The sequence below is a fragment of the Pimephales promelas genome, chromosome 21, assembly GCF_988280905.1.
Source record: "Pimephales promelas chromosome 21, fPimPro1.hap1.1, whole genome shotgun sequence".
In the NCBI taxonomy this organism is placed as follows: domain Eukaryota; kingdom Metazoa; phylum Chordata; class Actinopteri; order Cypriniformes; family Leuciscidae; genus Pimephales; species Pimephales promelas.
Window position 1 is genome coordinate 13,836,079 of NC_142789.1, and position 23,806 is coordinate 13,859,884.

The following is a 23,806-nucleotide window of genomic DNA, read 5'->3' on the forward strand; positions in this document are numbered from 1 at the left end:
CTCGTGTTTTTCTGCTCTTTCACCAAAAGCATCTGACAGAACTGACAGACAGGAGTCTCTCCACAAACGTCGCTTTGCCAAACTGTGGGGGAGGACTTTTGGAGTTCTGGCATGTCCTGCATGGTTGTGTACAAATAATCAGGGTTCATCGCTCTCGTCCGCTGACATATCTGGTCATAGTTAAAGGGATAGTTCACTTTAAAATTAATTTTTTAATATGTTTTAGCTTACCTCAAGGGCATCCAAGATGTAGGAGTCTTTGCTTCCACAGTATTTTCAATTTTGATATTTTTCGGTCAAACCGTTGTTGTCTATCAGTCATATAATGCATGTATAGGGGGTCCACCCTGGCTTCAGTCTGTACATGCGCCGGAAGTGATTGTTTGCGCGTGTGCGTCACTCATTGTTTACACAGAGATTTCGGAAGTTTTACCTTTCACTAAACATATTTAGATATATCGAAATCGTCTTCCATTGCGATTTCCTGTATATCTAAATATGTTTAGATCTTCACAGTGAAAGGAAAAACATCCAAAATGTCTGTGTAAACAATGAGTGACATACTTGCGTAAGCGATCACTTCCAGCGCATGCGCCGACCAAAGCACCCATGCCTTCAGATCAGTTGGACGTGGGCCGTGGCTGTGGTTACATGAGGTAAAAACAATAGAAACACTGTTTGTTTTCTCACACAGACCGCTCGTTTTGTGTCTTTGGCCATCAATGTGTACTTACATTTACGAGTCATTAAATCATGTTTAATTTGGACTTCTCTGTGCATGCTCTTTGAGGTGAACCCAGGGTGGACCCCCTATACCTGCATTATATGACTGATAGACAACAACGGTTTGACCGAAAAATATAAAAATTGAAAATACTGTGGAAACAAAGACACCAACATCTTGGATGCCCTTGAGGTAAGATAAAACATATCAAAAATTAATTTCAAAGTGAACAATCCCTTTAATGCATTAATTTACATCAACTATCAATGAGTAATACATTGGTTGCAGTATTTATTGACCTTACTTAGATCACTAATGTTAACAAATTGAACCTTATTGTAAATTAATATATTAATTTCAGCCAAAAAAAATAGTTCTTGTCCTTTTATTATTCTGTATCTTACATCCAAGTATTATAATAGTACAGTAAATCAGTACAGTAAACCAATAGTTGGCATCAATGGTCAACTTTCGATCAACTTTTTGGAAACGCAGCCCCGTTGGTGTTTTTTTTTTTTTTTTGTACCAATCACTGGCTGTAATTGTATATTATTCCTTATTTACAGAACACTTTTGTCAAATGTCTAGTTTTTCTGTATAAATATGCGTAATTGTCCTTAGAATTTTAGATTTAAATGGAAACCACTGATCTTGAATTGCACTGCCCCTGGTGGTCTGGAGCCCTTCTATAAGATTAGTTGAAATTTTGCTAGTTAGGTTGGTTAATGTTGTGATATTAAGTTAGTTTTGTTTGCTTTGCTAGTATCATTGTGTGTGTGTCCCTTCTGGAGAGACTGTAAACTTGATGATGCAGGCATACTGTAGTTTTGTGGTTGACTGTCCCATTATTATGAAAGATAGTAATGTAGTCTGAGATCAAAGCTAGTTTTGTTTGGTTTCACTGCAGTTTGGCAAGATGATCAAGTCAACACAATAAGATGAAAAACATGGTGATGTTACTGCTATAAGTGAGCAGAGATATGGGTGCTAATTAAAACATGTCCCTTAGAACTCCCAGATCTTAATCTGAGTAAGATTCAGTTTGTTTGACTCAAAACTAAACATTTCTGATCGTTTGTAATTGTCGGTTGTGCTCAGTATCCAATCTATGTTTAATGGCTCAAGGTTACAAGATCCACATCATTTTATTTTCTTTATTTAATTTTTTTGGCTCAGAGAGGATACGATAAACTCCAGTGTTACAGATTTCCATGAAATATTTTCAAGACAAGATCCGTGTTGGAACAACCTACACAACCCAGCATGAACGCTCCAGACAAATGAATTATTATAAAACGTCTGTACGTTCACAAACCACTGTTGAGGGTGCTTCTGAAATTAGTGAGTGTATTTGTCTAGTCCTTTGCTATGTGGTTATCTCTTGTCAGTCATCGCAATTTCGAGTGAATCTCGCATGGCTGGGCTTTTGTATTGAAGCGTGTTTGGTGTTTTGTCTTTACAAAGTCTAAAAAGCTGTCTCTGTCTGTTACAGTTTGTTAGAGAGGATTTGCGAGCGTGCAGAACTCAGCACTAGACAAAACATTGTAACTGGATTCTAACTCAAACACAATGTGGTTGGCCATTGTGTTCAAGAAATCAACAAACATGGCTGTGATTGCTCGCCGCTGCGAACACACGTTGTAAAGAGAGCAAAAGAGAGCAGCTCTTTTTCGCTAATGTGGTATTTTTACGAAGAAAACAGATGGTTTGGGCAGTCTTGGGCATCTTTTTCCTCTAAAAGCAGTCAGAAGCAACAGCAGGCAGTGGTTTGAGTGAGACAAAAATTACAGGTTAGCATCAAGTCCGTCTCCCTCGGTCCAGAGTATCCTCTGTGCCTCAGTTAAACAGCACACATAAGTGCAAAAACATTGAGCCATCATGATTTTCTTCCTTTCATTTTTTTATTGCTTGTCTAAAATGGTCAAAAAACTCAGAAAAAGCCAATTATTCTTGTTTTTGTTGGCCGTGTTAACTTTGGACCCTAGATGCGAGTCAGACTCGAACTCCTGCTCGATTGGCGCTACACAACTTATTGGAACACATTTCTCTAACCTCCAAGTAACTGCTATTTTTTTTTTCTCCTGAAGTGAGCTGATATGTTGTGTTGACAGACAAAGATCATCATGAATGCAGTTTTTTTTTGAACGTATGGTGTCTGACTCGGTGGGCCGCTTGACTGCAGACGGCACTGTCACCACTGCAGAGGTGAGATGACATTTTCAAAGCTGTGTGTTCTTTACAGGGGGGAGCGGGCAATGGCACTCGTCTCCACATCATTCCCTTCTTCGTCTGGGCTCATTAGTGAGACCTTGCCTCCAGGTTCCAAGCTGGTTTCTGAGGTTGTGCATGGGTGTTTTTTCAGCCACGGCCACAGGAGTAGATTTTTATTAAAACTAACAGATTTCAACTTTTGTTTTGAAAGGCGAAGATCACATAAATTTTAATATATTTTGATGGTCCCTTTAACATTCTGTTGACTACAAGTAATGTTTAACCTACATATCTACTAACTCTCATTAGAGTGTTAGTAGAGTATTAGTAGGCTGTAGGGTTAGGTCGTGTGTCCACCAAAGCGTTTTTCTGGTTTCTGAGGTTGTGTATGGGTGTTTCTTCAGCTATGGCCACAGGAGTAGATTTTTATTAAAACTAACAGATTTCAACTTTTGTTTTGAAAGGTGAAGATCACATAAATTTTACTATATTTTGATGGTCCCTTTAACATTCTGTTGACTACAAGTAATGTTGAACCTGTGTTAGTAGAGTATTAGTAGGCTGTAGGGTTAGGTCGTGTGTCCACCAAAGCGTTTTTCCACACGCCTGGCGTAAGTTTTCAATTGTTTTCAATGGGAGCTCCGCGTTTTTTTATACGCCAAGAGCGTTTCTTTCATGCTGAAGAGCCGAGCGCCCTGCGTTTTTACTGGTCGCCAGGAGTTAAAAAATGTTTAAGTTTGGATAAAACGCAGCGCTCATCACTGTCACTTCTTACCCAGCCGTCCAATCACAGTGGAGGAGGGGCGGGACTAATACCACACTGACCAACTGTCACAACATTCTTTCTGTACAACGACATCAACTAACAGAGCAAACTGAACAAAATGGATGAAAAAGGATTTTTTTTAGTATGAAACAAATTATCTACGAAATCAGTTACAAGTAAATTGTGCTGTGGATGTTCTGTACCACAAAATGTCTCAGGGGAAAAAGCGTTGCGCTGCCAAAACGCTCTCAAGCGCCCAAAGCACGGCGTCTTCAGCAGAGCATCTAGCGTTTTTTGGTTTTTGGTTTTTTGGTTGCTTTGGTGGACACACGGCCTTAGGGTTAGAATAATTTGACAGGTGCAACGTTACAATACTTATAGTCAGTAGAATGTCTGTTGGAGGACCATCACAATAAAGAGCAGACAGTCTACTAATACTCTAATGAGAGCTACTTGCAAAGTTACTTAATGTCAACAGAATGTTCAAAAGGGACCATCAAAATAAAGTCTTACCAATTTTTCTTTTGTTTCGTCATATATTTTTGCTAAACCTACCTTTGTTTCCACAGACTCTGTTATCTTGGAATTCATACATATGCACTTTTGGATAGGGATAGTAATTACATGAACTACTCCGATTGAAAAGTCTATTTCGACGGCTTGGAGCCAGAAGGGTGTAAGTGGCTTTTAACAAACTTTACAGAAGAGACAATAAATAAATAAATTTGAGCATGCTTCAATCACCTGTATTATTAAAGGGTTAGTTCACCCGAAAATGAAAATTATGTCAGTATTTACTCACCCTCATGTTGTTCCAACCCCGTAAGACGTTCGTTCATCTTCGGAACACAAATTAAGATATTAAGATCACTCCTGCATACTAGTCCATAGGCTTCTTGAGCGAATTACTCTTGCTGGCATCGACAAGTCATTAAAGACATTGTTAAAATAGTCCAAGTGACTACAGTGGCTCAATTTTAACTTTATCAAATGACAAGAATACTTTTTGTGCGCAAAAAAAAAACAAAAATAACGACTTTATTTCAACTATTCACTTCCTTCTCCATGGGCCTGTAGTCAGTTAACGTAGTGTGATTGCGTAAAGCTACGTCACACATAGGCTCACTATTGGCCGACGCTGGTCATGTGTGTGATGCGTGTGACGTACAATAACAGAAGCTTACGCTATTAAACTAGTAACCTGACTCGCGCAGAGGGAGAAATAAACGAATAGTTGAAATAAAGTCGTTTTTTTTTTGCGAACAAAAGTGTTATCGTCGTTTGATAAACTTAAGATTGAGCCAGTGAAGTCACTTGGACTATTTTAACGATGTCTTTAATGACTTTTCGAGGACAGCAAGTCATTTCCTCAAGAAGCCTATGGACTGTATGCAGGAGCGATCTTAATATCTTAAATATCTTAATTTGTGTTCCGAAGATAAACGAAGGTCTTACGGGGTTGGAACAACATGAGGGTGAGTAAATACTGACATAATTTTCATTTTTGGGTGAACTAAACCTTTAACCTTAAACCACAAACATTGCAACCACAGGCATACTTACATGAAATGAGTATTTAAGTTAACATTGTGTGGCATATTAACACATTGAACATGTTCTAAAACATTTTCAAAAAAACAAATATTTAAATATATCAGACACGCCTTTTTGTTGCTTTATTCAATACAGTTTGATCTCAGATAGGTATTTTGGCACCATTGGATAGAGCTCATTGAGACCTTTATTTTGATATAAAGAACTCATATTCGCCCAAAATGCCACTTACGCCCTTCTGGCTCCAAGCCCTCAATTTTTACAAGGAGTTTACAACTCCAGAAGTTGAAGAAACACACTATCTTACACCCGGCGCAAATGACTTTATACACAAACGCATTTATCATTGCTATTTTGCATCAGCGCAAAGCGGGCTTTTCCTTCCACAGACGCACGTTGGTAAACTAGGAAATGAACTTGCGCTCCCTGGGCGGGTCGGCGCAAAAAAGGAGGCGTGTTTCGGCACAAACATTCCCCAGTGCTGTTTTGCAGTTCCAGAAAACAATTGCGCCACTGACCAGAAAAAAAAAATTTAGTCTAAAGTCAGTGGCGCGTTACGCGTACCTTCAGATGCTATTTTAAGCGCGCATGCTTGGCCAGTGTGGACAACGCGCATACACTGCAGATGATTCTCTCATCTACACAGATGCATTTTACTTTTTGCAAATGATACATTATTATAAGGAAAAATATTTAAACACGAGGGAAATCATTGTTGTGTTCATGACAATGGGAAAAATAGAAGCTTACACTTTTACCCAAATTTGAATAATTTGAGTGTGTTTGTCCCATCCTCAATGTCACTTCTCTTTCTTTTACGGCCCTGACGAGAACATCGATCTCCTCGGCTGTGAACCGATTAAGAAGCGCGTCTGGTAAAAGCGCAGTTAAAATAGAATTGCGCCATGGAACAATCGCACGTCGTTCATCATGCTCTTAAAGGGAATGTGAGATGACACTCTGATTGGTTTATTTCACGTTACGCCCAAACCACACCTATGAATAATGAAGCTACTCCAGACCAACCCCTTTTAGATTTGCACCAGGCGCAAGAGGCATTTATCCAGCCGGGAAAATAGCAATAGCAACCGCCCACAAAGTTACTTGCGCTTTGCGCTTTGACACGTTGCGTTTCAGATCGTTAAAAAAGGGCCCTATGTCTTAATCGCTGAACAGGGGAGTTTATCGACATAAAGAGAAATATCTAATATCTTAATAAAAAATAAATATCTGGATGTACTCTGTTAGATAAGTGTCCTTTCCACCTGGAAGACAGCACTCAACTGCACTCTCTTGCTCTCACACATGTCAGAGGAGAGGAATATTTCCAGTATGTGCACTGGAGAGGAGAAAGAGGGAAAAAAGATGGAGGGCTATCTTTAGACTCTCACTTCTTATGAGAAGGCTTTATTCTCCCTCTCGTGCTCACCCACTTTCCCCATCCTGCTAGGAGTGTGTGTGTGTTAAACCCGCAGAAGGCTGTTATCTGTATGCAAATGTTGTTCTTTTCTATGGAAAGGGAGCTGGTTAACAATTCAGATCAGGTTTTGAAGCAATGCAACTACCAAGAAGCACATTTCAAAGAAAGCCGTGCTGCAGTTTGGGGCTTTCATGTATGTTGCATGGCAGTATTTTAAGAACAATTATTGCATCCTGTTGATGTTTGAACTTAAGAGATTGTGCTCTGCAGTACGCACACAGAGCTATTTTGTTTTACCACCTGTCAGGCATATGAATGGCATTCAGATTCAAAATAACTACTATACAACTGGGTTATACTGTATTTAAACAAATGAAAACTCTGTCATTACTCACATTTGCATGTTGTTGTTATTTATATATTTTCTTCAGTGCAGCACAAAAGGAGAATCTCTGAAGACTGTTTTTTTTTCCACACTATAATCAAAATAGGATTATTGCTTCAATTTTTTAAACATGTATGGACCTTTAAGAATTATATTGCATGGTATGTCGTAATTATACATCAATTTCAACAGTTATCATTCGCATCATCTTCAGAATAAAAAAAAAAAAACTGCTCATATTTCTACTAGTCTCTTTCTGTGAAGACTGGTCAGAGAATAAATGTGCAACAGCACATCATAAATAAAACCTCATCAAAGCCGTCCAATTACCGAAAAGGGTAAACATCGGCTTGACAGGTAATGTAACAGTTGAATAACGTGTTGTGTGTTTGTGGTACTGTCATTAAACTCTTCTTGTTTTTCTTCTATAATTTAATTCAAACAAGTTCTTGCTATTGGAGAAAGGTGTCCACAATAGCAAGGTCTTCAAAACTGTTTAAAGTCCCCCTGTGGTGAAAAGCGGTTAATGTCGTCTATATGTCTATGTGCTGTGCTTTAAGACAAAACCTGGACAAATGCGTAATTCATTTTGTGATTTGCTTATTCACAGAACCATGTAAATGAGGTACAGTTGCATTCAAGCTATTTTAAGGCATGCAGACATTTGGTTTTTCAAGGAAAAAAAAAAGTGTCATTTTGGTGATCAAAGATGAGTTTTATGGGTTAAAGTATTGACTACATGGGGACTTTAAGCACCTGGTGACCAACATTGGCTCACAATAGTACCTGGTACTTTTAAAAACCCGATTAAAAAGTCCCCAAATTTCTGTTTTCGTCTTTGCTGGATACGTGAGGGCTGTTTAATCCCTTTGAAAACCTGAAATTGTTTTTTTCTTACCTTGTAAAGGTTTTTATTTTGAAAATGTGTATAATTTATGAGGTTTCATGTTTATTCATGTTTAGCCATATTTTATTTAGCCTTTAAATTTCATCCACTTGTATACATAAAATAACACCTCAATCCATACAGACTGCAGGTTGGTGCGCTTTGTGGTGTTGGCTGGAGATTCACAAACAGTTGTTTGGCCCTGTCAGAGGATGCTGTGCATCCCTTAAGCAAAGTTAGCGAGGTGGAATAAGTGAAGAGCAAGTATTTACATTAGCCTTCATTAAGCTCCCCATGCTACTCAGAAAACACCTAATGTAATTAGCACATTACTGAACCCTTAAACGGCACTCCCACATCAGACCATAGGCTCTGCTTACCTGCGAATGTTACGTCATGTTATGTTAAGTCATGTTATGTTACGCTCTATTTATGAATTATTCGTAGCACTTTATTTTACAGTCTTACTTCACGTATACTTATTGTAGTAATTACAATAACTGGGTAATAACTAGGTACTAGTCCTGCTAAACCTAAACCTAATCTTAACCCATGTAGTTACCTTATATTATTCAGTACTTTCTTGGTAAGAACACTGTAAGTACATTGAAAGTGTATGTACTGTAAAATAAAGTGCAACCTAATTATTTTATATTAAGTATATTATGTTTTATCTGAGTATTTGTGTTGTGTTGTGTTGTGTTGTGTTATGTTACGTTATCTTATGTTATGTGTACATCTGGGTTATGCAGTGTTGTAGTCGAGACCACCTCACTCGAGTCCGAGTTGAGACCGAGACCAGATAGATTCGAGTCCGAGTCAAGACCGAGTCCATAGAGAGTCGAGTCCGAGTCGAGTCCGAGACCAGAGACGGTCGAGTCCGAGTCAAAACCGAGACCAGTGAGGGTTGATTACCTAATTTACTTTTATTTACTTAGAGAAATCCTTTTTTTTTTTTTTTTACTGAATTTACTTAGAGTTTAAAAAATATGATCAGTTTAGGGTAAAAAGGCCACATAGTAGGTGGTGTTAAAAGTAATTTTATTACAATTTTTCATGTGCAATTGAGCACTAGAAAATCACCAATCACTGGACGTGTCAATCAATTCAAATAAATATTTTATTAACATACATTAATAATCATGAAAAATATTTTGACTTGAACTCGAGTGGACTCGGGAATAAGTCTGAGTCCTAAAAAAAAAAAATGGTCGAGTGCGAGTCAATTCCGAGTCCAAATGCACACGAGTCCATGACAAGACCAAGACCATTAAAATATGGTCTCGAGACCGAGTCCGAGATAAGTCCGAGTCTTGAGTACTACAACACTGGGGTTATGATCTTGTTTGTTATGTCTGAGTTGTGTTTTGTTTTGTTATGTTGCATAATAGTATGTTAATTGACACTTTATGATAGTTTGTGACATCTTAATTGAGTTATGTCATGTCATTTTATATGTTGGTTTCTGTTTGAGCTGTGTCTGGGTTGATGTCATTGTAAGGGTGGATTTCCTGCAGAGGTTCAGGCTGCAAGACTGCAAGAAACGTTATTAGCAAGATGGTAGAAAACTGCACATTTCTTGTCTATTCCACCCACTGCCACTTATACCAACGACGGAAATAAGTGCAGTTACAATAGCTTAATATGTGGGAGAGCTTTGCTATAGAGAGTGACAGTATTGTATTGCAATATGTAGCACTTCAAAGTCAATACCAAATCAAAACTAGATAGCATCTTAGATCTAATTGACAAAGTTTAATGACAAAATATGGTTATGGTTACACTTAAAATAGTTACAAAATAAATGTATAAGATAATTTATACCAATAATCTTACCCAGCATGTAAAATATTACCAGAGAGAAAGAGAGAGAGAGAGAGAGAGAGAAGAGGAGGCAAAGGGAGAGAACCCCAAGAAAGGGAGAGAGCCAGAGCATAGAAAGAGCAGAGCATTAAAAGAGACAGAGCAACAGTTACTGTCTTCTTTTATCCTTTCCCTGACCATGTGACTAAAACCCAAATGTGAGACATTCAAACTGACCAATCAGATAATTACACTTCCCCCAGTGTTCTAAAGGTGTGACAATTCTTTGACCCCCAAAGTACACAAATCTTGGCCTACAGGCCTTGATCACTATCAGCTCCTCTGTCTTTGGTCCTCCAAATGGTCCTTGTGGTTAAAAGAAGGGGTGAAACACAGTAAAGATAATTTCAAATCTCTTGGATTATTTTCAATCCTACATCATATATATATATATATTATATACAAGTATTTTATATTTTATTATATATTATATATATATATATATATATATATATATATATATATATAGAGAGAGAGAGAGAGAGAGAGAGAGAGAGAGAGAGAGAGAGAGAGAGAGAGAGAGAGAGGTAATTTCATTTACTCAATCCACTGAAATGGGATATGACAAGGAAGTTAACAAGATAAGAATCTTGACAGCTGTAAAATATGCAAAACAATAATGCAACATCCAGTGCCTATGTGTAATTCTGTTTGTATTATCGAAGTGTACGTTTAAATTTCATTACTTATATTTACAGAGGGAGGATTACCCTGCATTTGTTTGGACTGCATTTTTTTTTTCGATCATAATTTTTTTTCAAACTCTACAGCCATTTATTTTTTATTAGTGTTTATTTTTCACAAAATATTAACATGAAAGGCATTCGGCATGTCACAGATGCATCCTCCTTGGAGAGGAGCAAAATAAAAGGAGATGGATTTTTTTTTTTTTAAAAAGAAAGTGGGTTACTTTAATGTAATATCCCTATGAAAAAAATAAATAAATGTTTGAATAAAATTCTGTGTATTTTGCCTGGAGCAGCAGTTTTCAGGTTTCAGATTCTGAATTTCAAAGCAGTGAAGACAGGAATAGGTCTGTCAAGTCAAATTCAGTCGGGATCCTGGAGTGGTTACTGTTGTTAGCCTGTGCCAACCTTTAGTGTATTAATCTCCTTTGACAGAGACAATGCTCAGAGCCAGTAATTCATACCATCTGTGGTCACTGTACATTACTTATTAATTATCATCATGCAGTACAGCTAATTGCCACTTGAGGCAGTGACTCGTCTTTCATCATTTTAGTGACTTACCTTTTCAAAGCAACTTCTGGCAGTCTATCATTGCCTCTTGCAGTTTTGAAACTTGTTCTCAGCTTGTGGTATGGGAGCAGATGGCATCTGCTTTTAGTCTTGAAGTCCCTGAAATGGATGATAATTCTGCGACGGGAAAGGAAAGTATGACGGTGTTGTCAGACTTTATATATTTTTAAGGACACAAATACAACAGGAGGGCCAATTTGTCTCACTGCTGGGTGAGTAGAGACAGAACAGACAAATAAAGCGGCAACGGTCTGGCTGCGACATTTCTTTTTTTGGAGACAGAACGAACTGGCAAATGTTCTAATGCGACATCTCTGGGACTGATCCTACTGCCGCAGCCTCCCTTTATTTCTAACCCTGAAAGGAATGTACAGTAAAGCCTTTTTCTCTTTTTGTCACTTCTCGCATTGCTTTGGGGGGATCCAGTTTTCCTTCTTTTATTTCGTTGATCGTGTTCTCTTTTACCTTTTCTGGCCTTCTCAAGTCAAAACAGAGATTACTACTTTAACATCTCAAACCTTCTGCTAGGGTTCCAAAAGGAATCAATTTAAGAACATGGCACTTGTAACTAAGCCGCTCTGTTGCTTTTTCATCTACAGTTCTGGATTCCACTTTGTGGGCCAAACGATAGCATTCCGGTTCCATTTTTATTTATCTTTTTGCACCATTCCCAATATAGCTTGCACTATAGGGCTTCGGGTTCTTGTAACACACACATTGATTTGTTTGAAAACTTTGGAAAATTACTTTCACTTTTTTATGTTTTAAAGATGTTACTTAACAATATTTACATTTCCTGATTTCTGTTATGAGACAGGAAGTGGATTACACCTCTATTAGCATATCTATGAGAGGAGAGGGTGGTTATAGACCAACAACATCCAAGGTTTAACACTGTTTTTGAGTGTTGTTATAATTGTTATACAAGAATACCTTAAAATAAAATGTTCACTTTTTATTAAGTGAGTTGTGCTTTACATTTGCTGTTTAAATTTGATGATCATCTGAGGAAAAAAAACTGTGAAGTCATCAGAACTTTGTATTTTGAGAGGATGGGTGATAAATTCCATCCTCCATTGAATATTATTTCCAATTTATATCAAATTCTATTTTTGCCAAATAATTTCCCATCTGTAATCTTTAATAACTTTGTAATATTGTGCATTCTGTATTCCAATCCTGTTTAAAGTTATGAATAGACGTTTTACCAGTAATCGAAGGCAGGGAAGGTGTTTTTTTTTTTTTTTTTTTTTTTTTTTTTGTTATGTTGGTTGAAAGTCTCTTCACATCCTGATAGCAATCACTAAGTTAAGTGGTCTTTATATATCTTTTTTTTTTAACCCTTGTGCATCCTTGTGGACATTTTTGTCCTTTTTAGTTTTGTTTTTTTGATCACTTTACCTGTGTTAAAGCTAACTGCAAAAAACTTGGCACAGGTGTGTATTTTTATTGGAATTTTACTATTTCACCGTCATTTTCTTAAAAAAAAATATTTTTTGCATTAGGTACAAAAAATACTCCCTCTCAGCCCCTTTTGGACAAAAATGTCCCCATTGAAACCCATTAAAACTGCCATTTTTTAATCCCCGGTTCAGTTAACTATAAAATTATGCAATCTTTGTTAAGAGGCTTTCATTCTGATGGCAAGGCTTCAAAATTTTATTTTTTTACTATTTTTTATCAGATGGTGTCGTTTTTTTTTTTAAGTTTGGCCTATAAAACAAATGTCGCTTTATTCCTGTTTTCTGGTTCGGCATACTATAGATCCAACTGGATAAATTATGCAACGGTATTTGTGTGGGTGTGTTGGTATGGATGTCAGAGTGTGGTTAGTATGTGTGTTATAAAAAAAAATATGTGTGTGTGTGCGCATGTGTGTGTTTTTCAGACTGAGAGAGAAAAACTGCAAATTCAAATCCAATCACTGTGAGCACCAGTGGGGTTTTGCTGGGACCCAATGGGGAAAATATGTTACTACGCCCAAACAAACTGTTACCGAAAGCTCATTTTTTGAGATGTCATCCTCAAATTTGGAACACAACCTATTTAGATTTATGGCTTTGATTTTATTGTAGTTTTGAGTTCAACCTGATTTAAAAGATATATATATATATTATATAAAATATTATTTTATATATTATGATGTTTTGGATATTCAGAGAACATTCGGAAATGTTTTCATAACTTAATAGGAACGTTAGCAAAACGTTCTTACAACATATTTTTGTTAGCTGGGAAGGTGGCATGGACAGTGTTCCACTGACCCCGAATCTCATAGAAATGAGCCAATAACGCTTATACAGCAGATCCAGAGCACTCCTCTCGTTGACTACTGCGATAAAAATCCATGATAATTGCCGGTCTTATTAAAGCACATTGTTGTGAATCTGTTTTCTCCATATTGTACCAAATACACTTCCATTCACAAGCCCTGGCTATTCACTGTCTGAGGCGAGGGAGGCCCTTTTGTTCCCCGTGATTGGCTTGCACCTCCGCGCATGTATGAGGATGGAAAGCGGGCCATCGCCTGCCTGTGTTAGCAGCCAAATGTGCTCACGGCTCTGCACCGCAGGCATGAGCACCTGACAGCCTGCCATTTGATTGCTAATCATTTTCGAGCCTGTGCCTGGTCTTTTTGATTTGCTCTGCACACTGCCTTGGCTAAATGGAATCAATTAAATGCGTGCTTGTATTCGACGGCCACTTCCAGGAGATCAACTTCTTGATGTAGCAACACAACTAGATTAATTAAATCCAATAAAGAACTCAATTAACAAAAGGAAGGTAGCTGAGGAAGGGTCAGATGGATTTGTGTGTGTGTGCGTGCTTTTCAAACGGTTTTGTTTCTAGTCTTCTGCGACTGTAAATGAGCTTTCTGTAGAGCACTTGTTGTGTGGCTTTATCATTTGTCATGTGTTCTGGGAAGGCGAGGGCAATTACAAGACCCAAACAGACGTCTATTCACTGAACATACACGCAATCAGTATTCCACAAGTACCCTCAGGATGTACTTCCCAGGATAAGCTACTGTAGTGGAGTAGTTAGTGACTAGTTTTCCATTAAAACGCACCACTGGGTTAGTTCTGTGTAATCACATTTTTTTTTTCGCTGACATTTGTAATATATTGCTGCGAACTATTTTAATTTGAGTGCACTTAAGTGGAAGTCAAGGGGTAAAACAACAGTTGTATTTTCAAGTGGCCCAAGAGAGCTGCGGTTCCACTCGCTGACCAAACCAAGGAAGATCAAACCATAGCGAACTTGAAAAAAAAAAAAAGAAGAAAAAAAAACAAGCTGGGTTATTGTGAAACCACAGCAGTGTTCTAATGTACACTTAACTAAAGCATTATTAGGAACACCTGTTCAATTTCTCATTAATGCAATTATTTAATCAACCAATCACATGGCAGTTGCTTCAATGCATTTAGAAGTGTGGTCCTGGTCAAGACAATCTCCTGAACTCCAAAATGAATGTCAGAATGGGAAAGAAAGGTGACTCTGTTTGTTCAGTTGATTATCTCACCTGTGACTCGTCATGGAACAAAACGCGACCAACGCATTTATTCTGAAAGCTCTCCAACAACTTAAGCAAGAGATGTTCACATATTTTGACCCGAAACTTGACAACCTGCAAATAGCTGCAAATGCATTGCAGTCTTCCCTTAAATCTCTCGGGGATCAAGTAGGAGAGCTTGAATTTAGAGTCAGTTCAAACCAGGATAACATAACTGATCTAGAACAACGCATTGAGACGCTGGAGAAGCAAAATACATTACTGTTACAGAAAGCAGAGGACGCCGAAAATCGGAGCAGAGCCCTAAATCTTCGCTTTATTCACATTCCTGAGCGTGCTGAAGGTACAGATACAATCGGCTTTATTGAACATCTACTTACTCAGCTCTTCGGCGAAGACAACTTTCCCACTCCACCGGTGATCGAGCGTGCTCATCGCATTCCTGGAGCCTCTTCTAAACCGAACTCCAGATCAGGTGCAAGAACCATTCTGGTAAAGTTTATCCACTTTCGAGACAAACTTAAGATTCTTAGCCTTGCTCGGGAGAAAAAGGAGCTGAAGTATCAAGGCTCTAGAGTGTTCATTTATCCAGACTTTAGCCATGGCTTGACCCAGAAACGCCGTCTGTTTGACCCGGTAAAAAAGAAACTACGCGAGATGGGGATTCGCTACGCGTTGTTGTATCCAGCTACTCTCAGGATCCACATCGGTGAAGTAGCCCATCTCTGCAACTCTCCAGACGAATCTGAGGTGCTTATTCGGGATGTTTTGATGAAATCTCCATAGTTTGGGTTTGTCCTGATTTGCACTTCTCTTTTTATTTTTATTTATTTTTATTTTTTCTCTGTAGCTCTTATCCTGTATATAATTTTTGAATCTTTATTTATCGTAAATGATTATATGCTTTGGTGATTAGTTTATTTTGGTTATTGTATTTATTATTTTCTGGATTGCATTTTTTGTTGACTAAGATTTGATTTTTTTTTTTTTTTCTCTTGTTTAGTTTATCTATTCATGTTTTTGTTATTTGTTTTGTTGAATGTATATGTGGTTGTGTGTTTGTTGGCTCCCATGGTGCTCACCCCCCTTGATTTCTATTTTTCACTATGTACCTACATGATTCCTTTATTAGTTTACACCATATTATAATTTATCTATAAGTATTGGTAAAGGTCTTTATATAGTACACCTGAACATTAGAAGCCTACTCCCCAAAATTGATCAATTACGAGCGTGGATATCCTATAATAATCCAAGTATTATTGCATTATCTGAAACTTGGCTTACCAGTAACATTTCTGACACTGATATCAGTATTGACAACTATAAATTATTTAGATCGGACAGAGGAACAAGGGGAGGTGGAGTAGCCATTTATGTACTATCTCATTTAAATTCTCAGCTTATGGTTCCTATTGTGACTCCAGCACTTTTTGAAGGTCTGTTCATTAAAATGACTCTGCATGAAAATAAGCAAATTATTATAGGAAATATTTACAGACCGCCTACCTCAATGAAAGTGGAATCAATTAAAAATATTCTTTCTACTGTTTCTTCCTTAGTTTCTAATAAAGAAATGATACTTTTGGGTGACTTTAATATTAATTGGCTTCATTCATCTACATTTACTGTTAAAAATATGATTAATAGTTTAAATTTGACACAACTTATAGCTGAGCCCACAAGATTGACTTCTACCTCTAAATCTCTTTTGGATTGGGCCTTAGTTTCTCACCCGGAACGAATAATTAAATCAGGGGTTTTACCAGACAACTTTAGTGATCACCACATGATCTATTGTATTTGGAAAATTTCGATTCAACGCCTCCCTCCTAAATTTATTAAGATAAGGCAAACCAAATTCTTTAACAGGGACCAATTTATTAATGATTTGCATCAAATTAACTGGTATAGGCTTAATCTAATTCCATTTATTGATGATGCATGGCATTTTGTATATACTGAGCTCTTGAATGTTATAAATAAGCATGCCCCTTGGACCACTGTTAAAGTTAAAGGCAGTCACTTGCCGTGGGTAAATGGTGACCTTATTAATCTCTTTAAACAGAGGGATAGGGCCTGGTATAAGTTTAGACGCACAAAACACACTGCTGACTGGGAAGAATATAAACGATTAAGAAACAATTGTACCATGCAAACAAGAAACTCCAAATCTAGTTACTTCAGAAATTGTTTATCGAATGATTTCAAAAACCCACAACGATTCTGGAAACAGGTTAATAATGTACTTGGGAAATCAGGGCGGACTACAACCACTTTGAATTTGAATGATGAAAGGATAGATGATCCAGTATCCATTGCAAATGCCTTTAGTTTACATTTTTCTTCAGCGCCACAAGTTCAGAGCCATACTTTTAAACCAGATCTGACTCCTTGTTCCCATACAGGTAGTTCTTTTTCATTTGCAGAGATCAGCCCAGCAGATGTGCAAAAGGCTATAAGTGAACTGTCATCTACCAGTGGAGCTGGACTAGATGGCATTGAGAACAAGTTTATTAAAATGGGCTCTCATGTATTAGCAGCTCCATTGGCCTTACTTTTTAATCTATCGTTTTCTTCTAGTACGGTTCCTTTAGCCTGGAAATGCGCAAAAGTTATTCCACTTCATAAAGGTGGCGAGTCTGATAATATTAATAACTACAGACCAATTTCAATCATAAACAGTGTTGTAAAAGTTTTTGAGAAAATAATTTTTACCCAATTATCGAATTATTTAGCTAATAATGATTTATTATCTCAATGCCAATCTGGATTCAGAAAACATTTTTCTACCACTACAGCCCTTCTTAAATTTACTAATGATGTGTTCTTGAGTTTTGATAATCGTATGTGTACAGGTGCGTTGTTTCTAGATCTTACTAAAGCTTTTGACTTAGTGGATCATTATTTACTTTTAGACAAATTGTACTCTTTTGGTTTGTCTACCTCTTCCTTGCTTTGGTTTAATTCTTATTTACATAATCGTCGCCAGTGTGTGTCCTTTGGGGGCAGTTTGTCTCAGTTCACAGTCATTGATAGAGGAATTCCTCAAGGCTCCTCTTTGGGGCCTTTATTATTTTCAATATTTATCAATGATCTTCCGCGTAGCTGTATTGGATGCAATATTCAGCTTTATGCTGATGACACGGTCATTTATTGTTCTAAATCTAATATATGTGACATCAGCACTACATTACAAAATGGTTTTGATTCAGTTCAGAGGTGGCTATTGTCTAATAAGCTTCTACTTAACAAATCAAAATCATTTTCAATGCTTTTTAAAATGAAACAGAATTCTTTAGAAAACTCACTAAATATTTTATTTTTGGATAAAACTCCTATAAAACATACTAGCCAGGTTAAGTATCTTGGCCTGTGGCTTGACTCTGATCTTTCTTTCAGCACTCATGTGCATAATATAACTAATAAGCTCAACTGCTCACTTAGAATTCTATACCAATCAATTAACTGTTTTAATTATCATGTCAGAAAAAGAATCGTTTCTCAACTTCTATTGCCAATCTTGGATTATGCTGACATTGTATACCAAAACACTACTGTCTCTTGTCTTCAGTCCCTTAATATAGTTTACAATAGCCTATGTAGATTTATACTCTGCTGCCCCTACAGAACACACCATTGTGAAATGTACCATCAATTGTCCTGGCTGACCTTATCAAATAGAAGGTGTTTTCATTGGTTACAGTTTGTTTTTAAATGCATTTATATGAATTACCCTGCTTATTTAAAACAATATTTAACTCCATTTAGGTCATCTCATAATTTGCGTCATAATAATCAAATTTATTTTTACACTCCACGGATCAATAAAGAAATAGGAAGATATGCATTTCAATATAAAGCACCATATGATTGGAATAATCTTCCAATTTCAATTCGCTTTTTAACTTCTTTTCCAATATTTAAAAGTCATTTAGCTCAACATCTCCAGAATACATGCAATTGCTTTTGATTAGCATTATTTTATTTTATTATATTTATTTCTCACTGTAACTTTTTTTTTTTTTTTTTCTTGGCATGGTACATATATAGTTTTTGTCTGTATTTTGATGTTGTCTTGGTACAAATGAAATGATATGGTTTACTCTGTTTAGGGAGGAGTGTGTCACCTTTTGGGAGTCTTGCATGAATGACTGTCTTGTTTTGTTTTGGTTTATATATTTAGCTGTATAGCACTACTGCATAGCATTTTTTTTGTTTTTTGTTTGTTTTTCTTGTGTATTTGTTTTTTGTTTTTGTTTTTTGGCTTTTTGCTATCTGTTATGTTAAATTCAAGCTGCTGTAAGGTCAGTTTTTTTGTTTTATTTGAATCTAGAATCGAGGACCCCCTCGAAAACGAGATGGCTCATCTCAAGGGGCTATTCCTCTTTAATAAAAAATGTCAAATAAATTTAAGCAATTTTGAGCATTGCATGCATCTCAGTTCCTGGGATTTTCATGCACAACCATTTCTAGGGTTTACAAAGAATGGTGTGAAAAGGAAAAACATCCAGTATGCGGCAGTTCTGCGGGCGAAAATGCCTTGTTGATGCAAGAGCTCAGAGGAGAATGGGCCGACTGATTCAAGCTGATAGAAGAGCAACTTTGACTGAAGTAACCACTCGTTACAACCGATGTATGTGTTATGAACTGTTCCGAGACAAGAAAATGGTTGAGGATCCAAATGCAATTTATTAAGGTTAATCCAAATCGTAATCAGAATCAAGGCAAAGGTCATACACAGGCAGACAATCCAAACAAACAGACAAATCCAGAGGGTGAGGCAGGAAAGGGAAAACCAGGACACGGGCAGAGATCAAGAACCAGGAACAAAGGAAACGCTCAGAAATGCAGTGGAATAACGTACAAGACTTCGCAGGGAACGATGAGGTGAACCAGGCTTATATGGGTGAACTAAACAATATAATGAGACACAGGTGAATGCGATAATCAGGGCAGTGAATTATGGTAAATGTAGTTGTGAGTGAACAATGATAGTCTGATGTGGAGTGCCCTCAGGTGGCTCTCAAGGGCACTCCAGCTGATAACCGTTACAGTATGCAGCAAAGCATTTGTGAAGACACAACATGCACAACCTTGGATGGGCTACAACAGCAGAAAACCCCACAGGGTACCACTCATCTCCACTACAAATAGGAAAAAGAGGCTATAATTTGCAAGAGCTCACCAAAATTGGACAGTTGAAGACTGGATAAATGTTGCCCAGTCTGATGAGTCTCGATTTCTGTTGAGACATTCAGATGGTAGAGTCAAAATTTGGCGTAAACAGAATGAGAACATGGATCCATCATGCCTTGTTACCACTGTGCAGGCTGGTGGTGGTGGTGTAATGGTGTGGGGGATGTTTTCTTGGCACACTTTAGGCCCCTTAGTGCCAATTTGGCATTGCTTAAATGCCACGGCCAACCTGAACATTGTTTCTGACCATGTCCATCCTTTTATGGCCACCTTGTACCCTTCCTCTGATGTCTACTTCCAGCAGGATAATGCACCATGTCACAAAGCTTGAATCATAAATTGGTTTCTTGAACATGGCAATGAGTTCACTGTACTGAAATGGCCCCCACAGTCACCAGATCTCAACCCAATAGAGCATATTTGGGATGTGGTGGACAAAGAGCTTCGTGCCCTTGATGTGCATCGCACAAATCTCCATCAACTGCAAGATGCTATCCTATCAATATGAGCCAACATCTCTAAAGAATGCTTTCAGGACCTTTTTGAATCAATGTCACGTAGAATGAAGCCAGTTCTGAAGGCGAAAGGGGGTCAAACACAGTATTACTATCATACTAATACTGTGTTTGACCCCCTTTCCCCTTCAGACATTAGTTTACTAACCTAACAGATTATTACGAACAGTTTTCCTAATTATCCATTAGGTGAGTGTAGTTAGTAAACTAATGTGGATTAGAGTTAACTACACTGCTAACATACAGTACAATAATAATAAACATAGTGAGTTCCCTTGTTGTCTAGTGCCTACATAGGCAACTGCCCTCTAAAGCAGCATCCTAACTTAAACAAAACCTTGCAACTTGCTTGATTTGGAAAGATTTTTCTTCTGCAATATACTCTGCATGTCATTCAAATAGCATTCCTCACACGAAGCACACATGAGTTCAGTGGAGTTTGCCAACGCATTCTCACCCCAAGGCGTCACCTTTGACCATGCTTCAATATTTGACGTTTTAGGCGCCCTTTAGCGTCACTTACATGACGCGATCCTACGGCGTCATCTAACTGACGCTAAAGGAAAGCGTCAGTTAGAGGACGCGGTTAGGTTTAGGTATGGGGTGGGGGTAGGGTACACGCGATCCTAGGGCGTCATCTTACTAACGCTAAAGGGCGCCTAAAGCGTCAGATATTGAAGCATGTCCAAATGCTTCCCAAAGCGTCAGTTAAGTGACGCCTTGGGGGTGAGAATGGGCTGAGTTTGCTGTTAGTATGTTGCTAAGCTAACCTAACAATAAACTACAGTATAATAATAGCATGTGGGATTACTGGGTAACATATTGCACTTCTATAGAATTTAAAATCTTAATTTAGTTTGAATGAGTTTATAATTGCCATTCATCTATGGTGGTTAAATAATAACTTAAAAGAAAAAAAACAGAAAAGCTTGTTGAATTGCACTACTTGAAAAAAAATCATTGCATTAATCCTTCAACATTACAATTCAATATTTGACATCCAGGAATGACAGGAATTTTATCAAATAAACTGACAAATCATGTGTAAATATAGCTCTTTTTCAGTGGGCCTACTGCATTATCTCATATTTATTTTAATATCAACTATCTAAAAAGTGTGTACCATAGACTGTAAAAAAGATGGACAACGCCCCCTCACTCTCTTCCATTGGTGAAAATTGAAGCCGCCAAAGTCCTAATATGGTTCTGACATCTTACGCACATTTAGGACCTGTTTCTGCGCAGTAGAGAAGAGTGACTACTTCTCTCAGAGAAGCTGTCAATCGTGACATCACATTCCCGTTTTTATAGCATAGCATAACGAACTAAGACTTATTTTTAAAAAAACGAACACTTAAACTGAAATCAGCGTGATAACAACTACCTAAAATGACAGCAAAAAAATCTTTGTAAAAAATGTATGTGAAGTGTAATTTCATTATTTAGTTTCCATCGCGTCCATTAGACTTCCTGGGGAGGCGGCGGCACGCTTGATCATGCCTGACACCTACATTAACAATTTACAGTTGGTTTTATGACTGGAAGTCATTCTCTTCAAATGCTATTGAAGTTATAAACATGTGTACCAATGTCGTATGTAACTTAAAAAGACTCTATATATGCGAATATCAAATATCCAATAGCGAATATACCAATATTTCACTGGGAATCGTTTAGCGTGAAACTTTGCTTGTTACGTTCATATTCTGAGTCGGCTTGTCTGTTCCTATATCTATAGCCTTTATCCCCAATAAGGTGAAAGTTTGGTCTTTTTTTATCACTATATTAGTCCATTAACTGTCCTGGAGAATTTGTATATTCATCTTACTTCATCGTCTAGCTTAATTTTTTTCAGAGTTTGACCAAATAAAGGTATATTTCTGTAGTCCACTAAAATGCAAACTACATAGGGTGCTTTCTAGGTTTTGAAACATAGCTTGAACTCCTTAAATTCTGTTTATTTGATAATTTAATTTGCACTTTAACGGGAAAAAAAGGCCCAAAATACTGTGATAAACAGGAAATAAAGAACTATTAAAAACTGTTTACATACGCTTTCCTGAGTTGAACAAGTGTGATAACATTTCATGAATGTTTAAAAAAGCATTTGGAAGGAGATTCTCTCCTCATTTCAGAAATGTGTCACTTTCTCTGACGTATTTTTAACTGCATTTTTCTTTTTAATATTTCAACAGCTTTCGGTCCTTATATGGGTTTAAAGTTGCACAGCAATGCATACACTGATTCGATTATTTCTTCTTTCTGCAGGTTTTTTGAGCACAGGAGACCAGGCAGCCAAGGGAAACTATGGACTTCTTGATCAAATCCAGGCCCTGCGCTGGACGAGTGAAAACATTGCATTCTTTGGGGGTGACCCTTTACGCATTACTGTTTTTGGATCCGGGGCAGGGGCCTCATTTGTCAACCTGCTGACTCTTTCCCATTATTCTGAAGGTAACCGTTGGAGCAATTCAACCAAAGGTACAATGCAGAGGTTTTTACTTTTGACATGTTTTTGTCTGCATGCTAAAGCTGTTTGTGTTATGTACTCATGTAAAAGGTCTTGTCTGTAGAAATGGCTAAAATTCATCTTTCTCACAGAAAAAAAAAAAAAAAAATCTGTGTATTAATTTAAAAGTTTAATTTTCAATCTTAATTATGAAAAACCTGGGACAACCCATAGCTATTTATTTAGAGCTTTGCATTTATAGGTCAAATAATAAAAATAAAAACTGGCTGGACTACAGTATATATGAAGAGTTCAGATGCAAAAGCCTCTAAATGCCATTTGAAATGTTCTTCTAAAATGATCATTTTTATCAAGCTTGTATATTTAAGTTCAGTAATTTCACTTAAATGACCATTAATAGGTAATCCTCATTGCAATTTAACTGAAATTACTGAACTTAAATATACAAGCTTGATAAAAATGATAATTCTAGAAGAAAATTTCAAATGGCACTTAGAGGCTTTTGCATCTGAACTCTTCATATATACAGAATGATCCTATTAATATCACTTGTTTATGAAAATTGTAATATCCCTGGGTCGTTTCATGTTCCCATCTTCATTTAGTTGAGTCCATACACATTACCAGGCACACCATGAGCACACTGTCCAAATACACCATTTACCTTCCATTGGCACAAAAAGGATAAATACATTAATTCCATTTTGAGTCTCTCTGCTTGGAAGATTGCTTTGTGAAGAGGTCTCCTGGCACAGACCTGCTTTAAGGTTGTCACTATCATTCAAATGAACCCGGAGGCACTTTTGGTAAACCGTGCACTGCTTAATCTTGAAATATTTTGATATATTTCACATATTTCCCTTTTCTTTTTTTTTAATTTTAGCAGTGTATCCATTCACAAATATATTTGTCTGTTCATCCAAAATTGTCACAGTTTCTTTGAATTGCGAACTGAAACATACCCTTATCTCCATTTCATTTCCATGTCCGTTTTTATAGTTTTTGTCTTCTTTAGTAAGAACGTGTTTTACTCATAAATG

The 23,806-nt window shown here is 37.2% G+C and overlaps 1 protein-coding gene across 8 annotated transcripts in view; it reads left to right on the plus strand.

Annotated features, from left to right (window-relative positions):
• The window catches only part of nlgn1 (neuroligin 1), a 393,533-nt gene that overhangs the window by 361,226 nt on the left and 8,501 nt on the right, over nucleotides 1–23,806 (plus strand). For 5 of the 8 annotated variants that reach the window (XM_039657612.2, XM_039657610.2, XM_039657615.2 and 2 more), the window contains one exon: nucleotides 22,565–22,777. In XM_039657612.2, coding sequence (XP_039513546.1) covers nucleotides 22,565–22,777 — 213 coding nt within the window. The remainder of the gene's footprint in view (nucleotides 1–22,564; nucleotides 22,778–23,806) is intronic. The other 3 variants (XM_089125044.1, XM_089125045.1, XM_089125046.1) reach the window with 1 other exon arrangement.